We start from the raw sequence: 15,230 nt of genomic DNA on the forward strand, positions 1-15,230 counted from the left end.
TTCTTTCCAGACTTAACATAATCTAAATATAAATGAAAAACCAAATCATCTGGTTTTGGAAAATCATTGATTCTCTTTGCAGTTTTGTAGTTGATCTTTGTCCATGGAACAATGACTTCGTTTGTCTTCTTCAATTCACTGAAAGGTTGACATTCATTTACAAATGGTCTGAACGTTCAAATGGAACAAATTTGTAATCTTTCCATTCATTATATTCTTGTTTCCCAATCTGAGGAATAATTGTTGAATCACTGTTCCAATACATCGATTCACCATATGTAGAGTATGAATCATCAATAGCAAAGACTCGTGAAATGTTTGGATCATAAACCTTAACGTGATTCATTTGAAATAATAAAAAATGAAACGAAAAATTTCAATTTCAAAACACATGTAAATTTGACCAAAAAAAGTCGTTATTGTATTTTTATGATTAAACTTAGACAAAATCAGAAACATGCAAGATTACAAGAAAAGATATTTATTTGGAAGGTGAAAAAAATTCAAAGCATTTGTAAAGTTATACGACAAATTAATGAGTCAATCGCTGATTCAGGACTTTGAATATATCGCGGCCCATATCAAAGATTATATTGATGATGATAAGTTATTTACTACATTTGAAATAGAGGATATCGAAAAAATCATGAAATTTGCAAACTTGACAACAAATGACTTCATTACTCTTCTGAAACAATCACAGTCTGTAATCAAATCAAACAAATTATATATTGGTATTCGAAATGCAAATGTTTCTATACAAAATTATGAAGAAGTCGTCAATCTTCTGAAGTATTCTAAAAAATATCTTAAATTGACATTTCTTGATGGAGTTATTGATTTCTTAATACAAATGGCAAAAACACAATCCGATTATGCAAAGAAAATCAAATCTCTTCAAGCCGAGTTAAAAACAATTCAAAACCAAAAACAAAAAAGTGAGAAAGAGATTGAACCACTTAAACAGCAGAGAATTTCAGGTATGAGAAAATTCTTAGAACAAATGCGCAGCTTAAACGATGAGGAAAATATTTTATCAAAAATTTCAGAACTTAAAAGTTCTAATGATTTTGAAAGCATTTACAATTTCTTTGAAGAACTTTCATCTCAAGGGAATCAAAAAATGATTTCAAAAGCATGTGAAGAAGGTCTTTGGTTAAAGGAAGTTCTTAAAAGCAAAAATTCTAATAAGGAAAAGAATATACTTCATGCGGCATGCGAAAAAGGAAATCTTTCACTTGTAAAATCTCTAATTGAAAGTGGTTGTGATAAAGGATCACTTCCTTATTATAAAAATACTTCACTCATTTATGCATCAGAAAATGGCCAACTTGAAGTTGTTGAATATCTTATCTCTGCTGGAGCTTATGCAGAGGCAAAGAATAATTATTTCTCTACTCCACTTATTAAAGCTTCATCTAATGGTCATCTTGAAGTAGTTAAATATCTTATCTCTGTTGGAGTTAATAAAGAAGCCAGAGATATAGGAGGAGAAACTGCACTCATTAAAGCATCTAAAAATGGAAAATTTGAAGTTGTTAAATATCTGATCTCTGTTGGAGCTAATAAAAATGCAAATAATAATAACGGAGAAACTGCACTCATTTTGGCAAAAGAAAATGTAAGAGATTATTTGATTTCTATTGGTGCTAAATAATCAATATTAATAAATTACATAATTCTTTATTTATTTCTTTAATAAACAACAAAAATTAACAAAAATTATTGAATTTCTTATTTCTCATGGTGTAGATATTCAAGAAAAAGATGTAGATGGATCCGCAGCTCTTATATTTGCTATAGGAAATAATTATATTGAAATAATGGAACCTCTTGTTGATTGATATCAAATATATTTTGTAAACTCAATTAAGCTTGCAATTTCTATTACAATATTTTATGATTTATTTCGAATTCAAATCTTGGAAATTTAATAATATCCACTAAATTTTTATGATATCCCCCCTATCTAAATTAAACAATTTATGCTTTTTCCTTTTTTTTCATTGCACATTGCTTCAAAGCCATTAAAGAGGCAATTCCCTTTTTATCCCACTCTGAAGGAAGAATGTGATACCGGAGATCCTTGCATTGTTGATTATTTTTCATTAGAAACTGTAGATAAAAGGTCCTTTTCTTATCCTATAATAAAAAAGTGTGTCAAGGGATATTTAGAAAATAAAAATCACTCAAATTGTATCACTCGTTTACAAAGTCACGCTGAAAATAATGGAGATGCAGCATTTATACTCGGAAATATATACGAATTCGGTCTTATGGGTGTCAAACCCAATGATAAAACAGCTCGCCATTTTTATTCTTTAGGAACACATCTTGGACATGCTGAATGCCAATATTCTCTTTCGTTTATGCAGCGCTATGGCCTTGGCGGTTCTAAAGATGTATTGCAATCATATATGCTCCTCAAAGCCGCTTCTTTGGCCGGATCAATACCTGCAATTATTACAGAATCTTTTCTTGATTTCTATGGATTTAATCGCCCAAAGTCATGCTATGCGGCATATGAAAAATTAAATCCAATTATGCAAATAATGATGAAAAATCTTACACACGATCGATTACGCGATAGTTTAGGCGTTACAAGAATTTATCCAAGCATGATTCGGCTATTTACCAGGCTTAGCAATAACTTTAAGAAGACATTAAAGGAAGCCAATGCGGATAATCCTAAAGCCCTTATCGAAGCTGGCAAATATTACTTGTGGACAGAAAAAAATTATTCTTATGCAGAAGAAATCTTTAAGAAGGCAGCAGATCTCGGCGTTTCGGAAGCAAATCACTACCTAGGCCTTATCTATCGTTACGGATATGGTCATGACGTTGATAATTACATGGCCGAAATTTATTTCAAGAAATCGATTCAAGGAGGTATATCTTCATCTCAAGTTGAACTTTCTAAGATGATGATCAAAGAAGGAACCAATTTCGAAACAGGTTTTGCGTATCTAAAAGTATTATCTCATATTGACTGCGACGCAGCTTACAATTACCACCTTCTTGCACTTGGTATGACCGAGATAGAACCAAAGAACACATCAAAGTTCCTCTTCGACATTTACAATGTAACGAATCGTTGTGCAAATCTTCCCCATATTCCTTCTATCTATTTGTCGGCAGCGTACACCGTGGAAGGTGTAAATTTCAAGCCAGATTGCAAGCGCGGCTTCTACAAAATGTTCCTTGCCGCTGAATTGTCTCCATTTTTCGACATGGCCCGAACAGCATTCAATTTTTACATGAAAAGTGACACAAATTACTCGTTACGATTATATCAGAAGATTGCTGACTGGGGCAGTGAAGCCGCCATGGGCAATGTGAAGATCATACTAGATGACAGGAAGGAGGATGCAACAGACTGGGTAGAGATGCTCCAGAAACTAAAATTCCCCGACGCAATTTTGGTCAAAGCGAAAAATAACTTGAAAAATGGAAATGCCGTAAAAGGTGAAAAAGAACTGAACAAAGCCGCCGAAAATAGTAATGCTGCAAAGTACGAAGCTGCTAAATATTATTTCCGCTCTGATCCTGCTCGTTCTTTGCATTATTTGAGAGATCTTTATCAAAGTAATCCTTCATCTTTCTTCGCTGTTTTGTATCTTTCAGTTTTGATTTTGTTGAGAAATGTACCAATCGGTTTATTTACTTTTATCAACGGAGCAAATACAAAAGAGGCGGAAGTTGTTTGGGTGATTATTCAGAACTACGCTGTGGATGTATTACTATGCATTTCATTCGTAACATTCTCTTTCTTTTTGAGGAAAAGAATCCAATTGATTATTGAACAGAAATGATTGTAATCTTTTTATTTATATATTTTATATTGTGTTATAATTAAATAAGAAAATATATATATACCAAATAAGGTCGCCAAAAAAAGTGCGGAAATTAAAAACCGCAGTTTGAGTACTTTCTGAGAGTCTGTTTGTCAGAAAGTATACATTTCTAAACTTTCTGACACAAATTTTTTTGGTCCTTTCAAAGTTTTTGACAATGTCAAAAAGTAAACACCGGGGCTCTCAATTTTCCTCTCAAACGGCGGTTTTTTAAAAACGCTCAATTTTTCATCGACCTTATAGAGAAAATTTTTCCATTTTAAAATCCAATTGATGTTAGGTTTTATTTTCAGTGCCTCTTCGCACATGTATTTCTGAAAATTTTTGCGAGAACTGACTTAAGGGTCGAGCCGAGTAAGTCAGTTCACTTCTTATTCAAAGCTATTATAATTCTGATTCTTAATAGTACGTACAATCACTGTCCTATATAAGGTAATCTGACTATATCTGAAATCAAATTCAAATCTAAAATCAAATTCAAAGAGGAAAATAGAACAATACACACAATTCTCTGACCAGAAGTAACCATGAAAATCAGCCTTAATCACCAAATATGAATGCAATGTATTATTAAACAATATAATGATTATTCTTGGAATTAATTTTTAAAAATGAGTTTGTATCTCAGAACCGTGGAACAACCTATAGATTAACAATGGTGATAAATATAAAGAGTTTTATTTCAGTTACATAGCGATAAGTTTATCATTTAATTATAACAAAACCAAGTAAAGAGCACCTAATATTGAAAATCTCATAAAATAAGTGCATTGGAAACTTTCTTTTGGTAGAGGATTGAAATGAATAATGGAACGATCTTTAAGAGTCATAGAAAGTTTCAATTGTAAAGATGACAAATTTTTATTTTGAATATAGACATATTCTAATTCATTCATATTATAAAACTGAAATCCTATTCTCTTCACATTCTGATGTATAAAAATAATTTTTATTAGAGTACTAGAGCAAAATGCATTATCTTCAATGTATTCGAGTGCGGGACAAATTTGCCAAGTGTCACTTTTTCAATAACCTTAAATTACGCTTTTGAGGCTCCCTTTCGTAATGATTGGGAGCCTTGGGGCTCCTGCAGCAGAGTATCGCTCCGCTCCATTAATTTTTTTTAAAAAAAGTGCCGTGTGGCAAATTTGTCCTGTTCCCAATGTATTCAACAAAATTTGGAACAATAGCATATGTTTCTCCATGATTTCCAGGATAAATAACCAAAGATTTCAAATTTTTTGAGAAAACAATTCCATCAATATCTCTAAAATATTGATTATCTTTATGCACATAAATAGCTTTCACATAAGCAGAGTTATCAAAAGGATTATTTATTAAAGAATATACATTTTTTGGAATTGTAAAATATTCAACTTTAGTTCCTGCAATTAACTCATCATCCAATATTTTCATTTTATCATCAAATGTAATATTTGTTAAGTGAGAATATGAAGCTAGTGCATTTTTTGCTGTTGAGGTAAATCCTTGAAAATATAATTTGATTGCATTCGTATTTTCAGTTAGAACGGGAAGCTTGCCCGAGCCTGTTACTATATAACAATTTGCCTCATCACAATTTTCAAATCTCGGGCTAGAAATGCCTTAAATTAATTAAAATAAAAATCCTCATGATTAAATAAAAAGTGACAAAATAAAAAACAAAATAAATGAACAGAGGGAAAAGTTGATTGCTCATTTACTACTTTCTGACATCCTCTCAAAAAGAGGAATACAGTAAATTTAAGAGGGTGCCCGAATGAATTAATGGTGCACTTACCACTTTCTGACATTCTCTCAATTTATTTGACACTCAAGCTTTCTAACCCAATATTCTAAGGTCAAAAGTTAATATTTTTGGTCAGGAGAAAATAAATATGAGTCACTATATAGTACCTAATATGACTATTATACTTTTCTGCTATTAAAATAAAGATATATTGATTTTTTGCATAGCATGTCAGAAAGTGGTACGTGCAGCCTTAAAAAAAAGTTGAAAATATATATATATTTTTACACACCAAAAGATCCTGATATTTTGTTGCATGAAATTGCCAAATCAGACACAGCTACGACGAACAAAGGAAGAACTCTTGCAATTTCCTGACTTGTTCCAGACATCAAATAAGAAATTCCGTAAACAACGCAACAAAAAGCAACAACAAGAGGAAATGTAACAAGTGCTGTTGCATAGTTAGGTAACATGTCAAGAGATCTGTTCAATACCTTGAAAAACCTCTTTCCGTGGTCGAAATTCCTTGTTTTGTCAAATTCTGTCAAATATTTGTAGGGATCGTTTAAAATCAGTCTAAGTCCTGGTTTTGTCATCAAGAAAAGGAATATAGAGATCAGAAGCTGTAGGGATAAGTAAGATATGTCAGCAATCATGTCTAAACGTGGAATATGAACTAAATACCAACGTGCAGCGATGAATGAAATTGTAAGGAACGGTGTGAGCCTGTGGATAGATTTAAAGATGGTTCTGTAGAAGGGCTTGTAAAGATTATATGCTTCTTGACATAGTTGCCATCTGAAGATGTCGTAATTAAGAGTTATCAAAGATCTGTAAATTTGGTGCAATTTAAGGCATGGATAGTAAAGCGAGTATGCAATATATGTTGCGATGAGTGAGGTAATGACATTGACAAGCCTTGCTGGAATTGAAATTTGAGATAATATCAGTGGTCGGATGTCAAAAGGTCCTAAACTGAGATATGAGATGACGACGAAAAAGATAAGCCCAAAAACAAAGGCAAATATCAATCCAGTCTTTCTGTTTATTGAGCTGTTCGATGCTGTCGCGGCTCCGAAGTAAAGAATGACAATAATCGAACAAATATCAAAGTAGATTGTGTTATTGATCATGCTTGGTTTGACGCAGCAGCAAATTGCAAGAGAAATCATTGCGCTGAGGAAAATTGCTAAAATTGAATTGATTAATTTAATATTATACATATAATTAATTACTCTTTGTGATATGGAAGATATTGGAATACGAATTGGTGGTGGATTTTCTGTTGTTTTGGTTTGCTTGTTTCCAATTGAAAATTCTTTAAGTAAATCGTTTGTAAATTGAGCAAATTTAAGATCTGTAAAAAGGTAACTACTTAATGGAGCTTTCATGCGTATAATCAATAGATAGCATGCAATAAATATGAAAAAAGATTCAAAAGTTAAATCCATATGAAATAAAAAAGTGACAAATATGATGAATCATCCAATATTTATTATGCTAATAGATATAAAGGAATACAATCACCATACATTTGTAAATGTTTTTATTACTATTAAACATACTTAGAACATAAAATTAAAAGAATCATCACAAATATGATGTTAATCCTAGCCAAATACATAATGAAGGAAATACAATATATTTCTCATATAGAGCCGTCAAAAAACTGCTTAAAATAGCTATATTTACCAGTAAATTGAATCAATAATTGGAAGTCCAGAGAATGTATTACTCACATTACTTATAACATCAGAATGACAATGATATGTAGTCAGAAATCTTCATTTGTCAGCGGTATTGAGTGCTGTTTTTGCATAATCTTAGATTCCCATACATTCACTCACATTACTTATAACATCAGAATGAGATGAAGACAGAGCAATTTCTTTCCATTTATTATTTCCTATATATTGTATCTCTGTTTATTTCCCTTCGCTTCAAAAGTGACATCAATACATCTGAAATCCTGACACTTTTGCAACATGGATGAGTTTGATGTGCATCCTCTTCAAAATGAATGGACATTTTGGATCATCCAAGTCAAAAGAGTTGGTGCAGGTGTACAGTACGATATAGAACCAGTAATAACGTTCGCTACAATTGAAGCGTTTTGGAATGCATTTTTACAGTTCCCAAAGCTTAGTGGAATAAAGCAAGGCGGCATTGCCTTATTTAAAGCTGGTATCAAGCCAGCTTGGGAAGATCCAGGAAATCTTGGCGGTCAAGCCTGGGCAATATATCCAGAAGAATTCACACAGAAAGATTGGCAGGATGTTTTAGTAAAGATCATAAGCGGATCGTTTGAACAGACATTAGGCGACCATGCCCCAGGACTTTGCGGATTTACAGCTCAGAAAAAGCAGAATGGATCGCTCTCAACAGAAATCTGGTTTGGACCAGGTGTCTGCGAAGAACTTACAGTACAAAAAGCTATTGGAATTAAAGGAAAATCTCCTGTTCTCAAACCTCATCCAAAGATTGCTCAATAATCGCTTTGTACTTCCTTGTTTAGTAAGATATTTAATAATTGTTTCCAAACTCTCTTATAAATCTATATTTATATATTTTTATATACGAAATTCCAAAATCTATAAAAATGAGCAAGAGCCATATCAACTATATATACATTGAGCTATAAGGATTGAAATAGTTAATTGATTTTTGAAAAAAATTAAATTAAAATTTCTTATTGATCAATTTATGAACAATTGAGATATTTTTTTAATGATATTGCTTTTAGAATCAAAATTTCAATTTTAAATACAATATCTATCACAATCAATATGCTCCATTTGGACAATCAAAAGCTGATTGCAGACAAAAGCGGCCGACAATATGACATATTCCACTACCTGTCGGATACCATTGTCTCCAGATAATTTCTAAGTGCATGATGCTCCTCATGGGTCAAATCAGAATTGCAGAATTGAAGTTTATTTACTGATATTATACTGTATATAGATTTTTTGATTACATTTCTAAGTCAGAAATGAAGAAATTCTACAAATAATTGTGAAAATACAAGGAATTAATTTCATAATTTAAAATTGCTGACTTCAACAACGAGTTTAGAAATTATTGGCTGAGATAAGTTTACCTTACTACCACTGGTAGAAATTCATCCAATATTACCAGAGTTTACAAAGAATATCCACACAGAAAAATGTTCACAAAATAAAAAAGTCATTGTAGCATTGAGATGTGGACAATCAAACAAGAAACAACTGCTGGTACATCAAAATCGGGCATCAACTTCTTTGAACCAATAACACTTGAATAACTGCTAAACGCAAGTTCAATGGTGCTAAGTTTTCCCCTTCTTTCCATGTAAAATTTTCATCCCCGAAGTAAAAATTGAAAATTGAAAATCTTTGATGTAAAAAAAGTTTTATTGTATTTACTAACGATTTATCAAGTTTTTACAAAATAACGAATCCTGCCTGTAAAAAAGTGCTCAATTGTAAATAAAAAATGTACAATACCCAGCCTGTTTGCAAGCCGAGGCTGGATGTTGCTGAAAAAGCACGTGCTTATGATAGACATACCCATGCTCTTAAATATAACAAGCATTCTCCAATATCTACTCAACCTCCTTTGGCACCAAGTGTTAGAATCTATGAAAGGTCTAGGAATGAAGAGCGAGAACTCATAAAGCAAAAAGACAAAATCAATTCTAAGATTATTGACGAAGTTTGGAAAAGAGCACATGGTATTCCAATTCCAAATGATACATCGAAATTATCAAAACCTCAAACTGCAAGAACTAGAGCAGTTAAAAAACCATGGAGTTCATTATTGCTCGAGAAAGAGTCATTGTTCCCAAACAAACAAGAACAAATAATGAATTCTTCTCGTTCAATCCACAGAAAACAAGCTCAATTTGAAGCTTCTGCATCTGTATTTTCTAAAGAACCCGAATCTGGTATGCATGTACGCTATAACAAGCCAACTCGAAGTAATATGAGTCCGTTAAGACGTTCTCAAGAGAATTCTGCAAGAGTTCCAAGAGCTCACTCTGATGATGGCTTCAAAATAAATAATAATATTCCGGAAGAAGATCAAACTATAGAAGAAATCGAACCTCCTCCAGAAAACGAGAACGAGAATGAAACTATGGACAACGAAAGACCATCAGCTATTATACAAGGATTGCTTCAATCATTAGATGATACATCTGAAATCTCACAAGATATTGTTAATATGGATAATTAGAATAAAACTGTTTTGTATGTTATATTTTTCGGAAAAATGTCTAGTAGAAACTCTTCGAAAATATATTTTTCAATCAATCCAAAAAATTTGATCAAAGAAAAGGTATGTTATGTACTTTATATATAAATATCTTTATTAACTATAAAGTACACAATTAAGCTTTCATGTGCATACCCTTGTTCTTGCACAACAATCCGCATTCAAAATATGAATGCGGAACTACGATCCCCATTAGAGTCATACACTCTTGGGTTGAGTCCACGCTCATTAATTATAGTATTGTTACTAAACTCTTTAATTTTGGCTTGACTAATGAATTTAAGTTAAGCTTTAACAACATCAAATCTGGTATAACTGTCTGCAGTAACGAGTACTTAATATTAGAATGAAAATATTTGTAAAATTACAAAAATATTAGAAAAAAATGAAAATGAAAATGAAATTATTTATTTTAAAATGCCGGTTTGAACTCATCGTTAGCAACTCCAACGAATTCCAACTGGTAATTAGCCGGGTCTCCCTCGTAATAAGGCTGAGGAGAGAAGAGCAAGATGTCCTTTGCCTGCTGTGACTCGTCATCGCTGTAGTTTCTCATCATTGCGAAGTTGAATTTTCTCAAAGCCAACCTTGTGTCTTTCTTTGTCTTCATTTGTGATACTGTTCCTGTTTCTCTCTTTGCTCCATTGCAGATGATGCACTTCTCGTAGTTTCCGCAGATAGAGTTATTGTGGATTGCGTGGCCGCAAGGATACACTCTTATTTCGCTTCCTCCGTACGAAAGCGGCTGTTGGCAAATTGCGCATTTTGGTCTGTCATCAGTTACAGCGTAACCTTGTGTTATTCTCTCGAACGCTTTGTTGCAGAGTTTCAAACAGTCGTTGATGAGCATCTCTTCGACTGTTCCGTAGAGCTGTACTTGGTAGTTTGCTCTTGCGAAAATTGCGTTCAAAATTGTTCTGTATTCTGCCTGATCCATAGCGCAGAAATAGATTGTCAAAGTGGCGAAAACTAACTCTGTTCTGAGATGATTGAGAGCTGCCATAACAAAGTATGTGAACAACTGTGTAATGACGGCTTTCAGCTTCGTGTTTCCTTTCGTCTTCATGTGATACAATGGAAACTGGAATGCAAGAAAAGTGTCAATCCATCTCTGAACAGTTTCATTTTCTTTGTCATCCAAACTCTCCAACAACTGGATCGCGCACATAACGGCATTGTACTGGCGACTGACTGACTCACTCTTGTTCATCTGTGCAACATCTGCAAATTCTATAGGTGCATCGCTATCAATTAATTCTAAAAGTGACACTTCAATTTCAGTGACGATTAATTTGACAGCTTCGATTGCGTTTGAGTGCATTCTATGTATTATTATTTCGCAATCGATGAGTTTGAACTTCTGAGCGACCTTGAGGGCCTCGTCCAGATCGAAGTCCTCCCATGTTGTCGCAGTGTTCAGGAAGTGGGAAGCGTTTGAAGGCTCAAACTGACAATACAACTTGAACAACTCCAAAACAAACTTCGCGTCAAATGATTTGTTTTTGTCTTCACTCGTCTCGAAAAGCGCGGACAAGTATTTGAAGAGATCGCGACCTTTGAGTTGTGTCTTGAGTGGTTCAATGGAGTCCTCGAAATTGGCTTTGATGATGGAAACTAATTTCAACGCATTCAAATTCAAAAGTGTTGAAATATGATGTAAAACCGCCAATTTGATCTCATTTCTGTCAGAAAGGTGGTTTTCAATGAAATCAAAGACAAATCTCGATTTCTCTTGGGAACTGATATATGCTTTCATGATTGACTGATAGTCCTTCTTCTTGAGGAACAGTTCTTCAGCCAAATTGACAAAGCCACAGCTCAAACAGCTCTCTGCAACAATGTCAAGTGGAAATGCATCAGGAAAAGTGTCAGTTATCTGCTTCAAAACTGCTTCCCTCGCTTCAACAAAGTTTGAAGTGGTGAAGATCCATGTGCAGACGTTCTTGATGGCACAGCCGTTGTAAGGGAGTGACAATGTGTAGATGACTGGGCAGATGGCATCTAATATCTTAGAACATTTGGTGAATTCAACATCTTTGATCGCATTTAAGGCGGCATCAACGATATGGATAGGCTGAAGTGCTTCTACTTTGTTGAACTTGATGGGACAAAGCTCAATCATCTGGGAAATGATGCCGGCGGCCCTCTCCCAGTTATTATTGATCATAGCGTTCATTCTGTCGTAGATTCCGTTGTGAGGGATCATCAGCCAGGTTGATAAGTTGAGGATACTTGCGGCTTCTCGCTTCTTGGAGAAGATTTCGGATACGAAATTAGATAATGAACCTGATTTGAAGGAAATTTGGGCCGCGAGAACGACGTTCTGGTAGAAACGTAATAAGATCTTCTTCTGGAGTTGGATCATGTTCCTTTCTCTGGCCAACAACAAAATTGATTTGGCTTGGTCTTGATCTAACGTCATATTCGTCAAAATATCCTCGGCTTTGTCAAGGATATTGTTGGCAGCGGCGTAATCGAAGTATTCTTTGACGATATCGGCTGTAACTGCTTGTCCATTGAAAGATTGATTTGCAAAGATGCCGGCGAAGAACTCCTCGAGCTTATTCTTCTCTTTGAAGACCTTGAAAGCGCTTTGGACTACATCACGGCCGATTCCGAGCTGAGTTGCGTAAGTTATGACGTATGATAAATCTGCTGAAAGGGAAGTAGAGTTCATACTGTCTGCAATGCATCTTTCTGATACATCTCTGCCGATTTTGGCAACTTCGATACGACGAATTGTGTTGTTTGACGAAAGTCCGATCAAATCGTCACTTGTACCAATACTTATCTCAAGAAGCATGGAGAATACCTTGTCGTATTCCTTCTTCTCAACATGGAACTCAATAACTTCCTTCCAATCAGTGAAACAAATGTGGGCTGGCATATTCTTACTGACAAGAAGGATTTTGTCATCGTCGACCATGAGATCAGTACGGCCTGAGAATATATCGATGTAATTCTCGAATTCGCCAGCTGAAACCGTGCAGCCTTTGTTTGTATATAAATTCATCGAACCTTTCGTTGTAATAACGGCTGTAATTGTAGAGGTAAGAAGGTTGATCTTATGTACTTTCTCGTTCTCAAGCGATTTGGTCCAGAGTTGTGTTCCGGAGAAATTAGAACCAAATTTCCAATATTGGATATCTTTGCCGCCGCCGATGGCCAGGAAGACTGCGCCATCCTTGGTAATGATGGACATTTCGGTCTTGCCATCAAGAGTAATTGGCTGTTGAATTATTGGATTATTTGCAGATTCGATCAATGATTGGTTGAAAATAAGGTAGCTATTGCCGAATGTTGCGAAGCCGATGGCTGGGGAGTTCTCGATGTTGGCATTTGAAGCTAAGACAGTTGTAATTCTTGAATCAGCAGTGTACAAGAGTCTCTGATCCATCTTGAAGCCCATAAAGCCTTTACGGAAAACAACTGAGTATAGTTTACCTGAGGCATCACCGTAGAAAATGTATTCTGAAGTAACACCAAAATTGACGTATGTAACTTCAGAATAGTCCTTCTTGTTATCGAGAGATTTGACAAACTTTTGTTCTGCAATAGACCAGACACTGACAGAGCCATTCAAGTGACCTGTGACAAGGTATGCCAAATCATTTGAGATATCTATGCATGTAAATGGGGATGTTGGTGCTCCTTTTGTGTTGAAATAAATTATTTTGTGAGTATCGAGATTGAAAACAGCTGGTGAGGGAAGATCTGTAACTGTAGCAAAAACATAATGAAGTTTGTGGCTGTCTATGACAACTTTGCACTTCATTTCTTCGAACATCTCAGCAATAGAGTCAAGAGGCTGGATCTGATACTGAGGTATTCCTTTAATCGACATTTTTTTTATTTCACTTGAACGATAGCAATTTTTTTTCAAATTTTATAGTAAAAAAAAATTAAAACATAAAATTTAATAGTAAAAACAAAATAGATTTAATAGACAAATACATATTAATAACTAAAATTGAATTTTGATTAGAATTATTAGTATCAAATTTAGAAAATGAAGTGTATAATTCGATCTAATGCTTAATATCTTCTTGAATCATGTTGCATATGTTCATCATCCCATAGATGGCTCATTATTTTAGTAGTTTTCTTTTTTGATGTTCGACTCTCAAGCTTTATCTAAAAAATTAAGCTTGAATGTCCCGATTGATGAAATATTCACGTTCAAATCTTCTCCACCAATAGAAAATATATTGACTCCTTCAAGACAAATTTATAATTCAATCTTACCTCATCCAAAAGACATTCACACCGATATCAGTTTTGAGTTCCTGAAAGAAAGAGCTGAAAGTGAATATGGAGGAAGAAAAACAGACGAAGATGATATAATTATTCCTAAAGAAAGAATTGTTGAATTTATTAGTTACATTAAAAGTTTACGAGAAGGTGAAATAGAGAGATATTATAATGATTTCAAGGCAACAAAGGAAAATATTTATTATCAAATAGACGGATTTAGTAATTTACAAGAAAAACGACCTCCAACAGAACGTCCAAATGAATTATATACAAATTAGTTTGTTTTATTTTATTCTTATTAAATATAGAGTTATATTGTTTTGTTTGTCAAAAATGGAAATTTTACAATTGTCATTTTTTGTTTACATGTCAAAAATTCGAATAAAATGATAAGGTAATCAGCCTGTGAAGTAATGGCCTAGAATTACTACATCACAAGCTTATACCCCTCTTACGAAGTTCTAAAACTTTGAGCCAATCTTTTTGAAAACTATGTTTTATCATATTTTATTGATTTGATACCCGTAAATTGTCATATATTTTCTTATATAGTAGCATTTCTTCAAGAAATGCATTTTCAACAGTATCTATAAACAAAATATCAGCTTTCTTCCAAGCCAATAGAAATAAAAAGTTTAATAAAAAGTGACAAAAATTTTGATTTGCTAATTTTTTTTTCGCCAAGATTTCTAAGTTGAAATGAACTCCCAAATAGATAATACAGCTATTTTATATGTATGTCATCTAATCTAAATGATGCTTGTACAGCATATTAAAGCGACAGATTTCCGTGTCAATGACTTTTATTGAGCAAGATTTCAATTCACTTTCAAAATAATAAATTGCCTATTTGAAAATTAAAATGGCACTTTTCAAATAATCAAATCAAATAATAAATGTTCTATATTAGTCTATGATCAATATTTTGTAATTAAACAAGAAAAATATAATTGAATGCAATGGAAATTATTTATTGAGTTAATGCCAAAATGCAGTAGATAATTAAAAATCATTGCATATTAAATTAAGTGTAAACTTCTCAAAACTTCAACTTAAAATATTTTATATTAAAAATCAATAATATCTAATGATCAATATCTTCCAATTGATTTCTTCTCGTTAACAAAAAGTGACGC

The 15,230-nt window shown here is 33.4% G+C and overlaps 7 protein-coding genes across 7 annotated transcripts, besides 2 other annotated features; 5 read left to right on the forward strand and 2 right to left on the reverse strand.

The window, feature by feature from the left end:
- Window positions 1-535: 535 nt before the first annotated feature.
- On the forward strand, window positions 536-1,657 carry TVAGG3_1002220 (protein ubiquitination; the record flags this gene model as incomplete). Its single annotated transcript, XM_001313228.1, has 1 exon — window positions 536-1,657. One exon carries the CDS (start codon window positions 536-538, stop codon window positions 1,655-1,657), a length of 1,122 nt encoding a protein of 373 aa, XP_001313229.1.
- Window positions 1,658-1,968: 311 nt separating this feature from the next.
- Window positions 1,969-3,881, forward strand: TVAGG3_1002230 (SEL-1-like protein family; the record flags this gene model as incomplete). The annotated part of the gene is made up of 1 exon (XM_001313229.1): window positions 1,986-3,812. One exon carries the CDS (start codon window positions 1,986-1,988, stop codon window positions 3,810-3,812), a length of 1,827 nt encoding a protein of 608 aa, XP_001313230.1.
- Window positions 3,882-4,846: 965 nt separating this feature from the next.
- Window positions 4,847-5,015: a mobile genetic element.
- Window positions 5,016-5,618: 603 nt separating this feature from the next.
- Window positions 5,619-5,839: a mobile genetic element.
- Window positions 5,840-5,851: 12 nt separating this feature from the next.
- Window positions 5,852-7,037, reverse strand: TVAGG3_1002260 (uncharacterized protein; the record flags this gene model as incomplete). The annotated part of the gene is made up of 1 exon (XM_001313230.1): window positions 5,868-6,977. The coding sequence occupies one exon, from the start codon at window positions 6,975-6,977 to the stop codon at window positions 5,868-5,870; it is 1,110 nt and encodes a 369-aa protein (XP_001313231.1).
- A 518-nt stretch (window positions 7,038-7,555) lies between these two features.
- Window positions 7,556-8,345, forward strand: TVAGG3_1002270 (translation initiation factor protein; the record flags this gene model as incomplete). The annotated part of the gene is made up of 1 exon (XM_001313231.1): window positions 7,572-8,078. The coding sequence occupies one exon, from the start codon at window positions 7,572-7,574 to the stop codon at window positions 8,076-8,078; it is 507 nt and encodes a 168-aa protein (XP_001313232.1).
- A 448-nt stretch (window positions 8,346-8,793) lies between these two features.
- Window positions 8,794-9,806, forward strand: TVAGG3_1002280 (uncharacterized protein; the record flags this gene model as incomplete). The annotated part of the gene is made up of 1 exon (XM_001313232.2): window positions 9,061-9,801. The coding sequence occupies one exon, from the start codon at window positions 9,061-9,063 to the stop codon at window positions 9,799-9,801; it is 741 nt and encodes a 246-aa protein (XP_001313233.2).
- A 425-nt stretch (window positions 9,807-10,231) lies between these two features.
- On the reverse strand, window positions 10,232-13,695 carry TVAGG3_1002290 (VPS8 subunit of corvet complex family; the record flags this gene model as incomplete). The annotated part of the gene is made up of 1 exon (XM_001313233.1): window positions 10,253-13,684. The coding sequence occupies one exon, from the start codon at window positions 13,682-13,684 to the stop codon at window positions 10,253-10,255; it is 3,432 nt and encodes a 1,143-aa protein (XP_001313234.1).
- Window positions 13,696-13,949: 254 nt separating this feature from the next.
- TVAGG3_1002300 (uncharacterized protein) lies at window positions 13,950-14,809 on the forward strand (the record flags this gene model as incomplete). Its single annotated transcript, XM_001313234.1, has 1 exon — window positions 13,953-14,372. One exon carries the CDS (start codon window positions 13,953-13,955, stop codon window positions 14,370-14,372), a length of 420 nt encoding a protein of 139 aa, XP_001313235.1.
- Window positions 14,810-15,230: the final 421 nt, after the last annotated feature.

Source organism: Trichomonas vaginalis, chromosome I, assembly GCF_026262505.1.
Source record: "Trichomonas vaginalis G3 chromosome I, whole genome shotgun sequence".
In the NCBI taxonomy this organism is placed as follows: Eukaryota; Parabasalia; order Trichomonadida; family Trichomonadidae; genus Trichomonas; species Trichomonas vaginalis.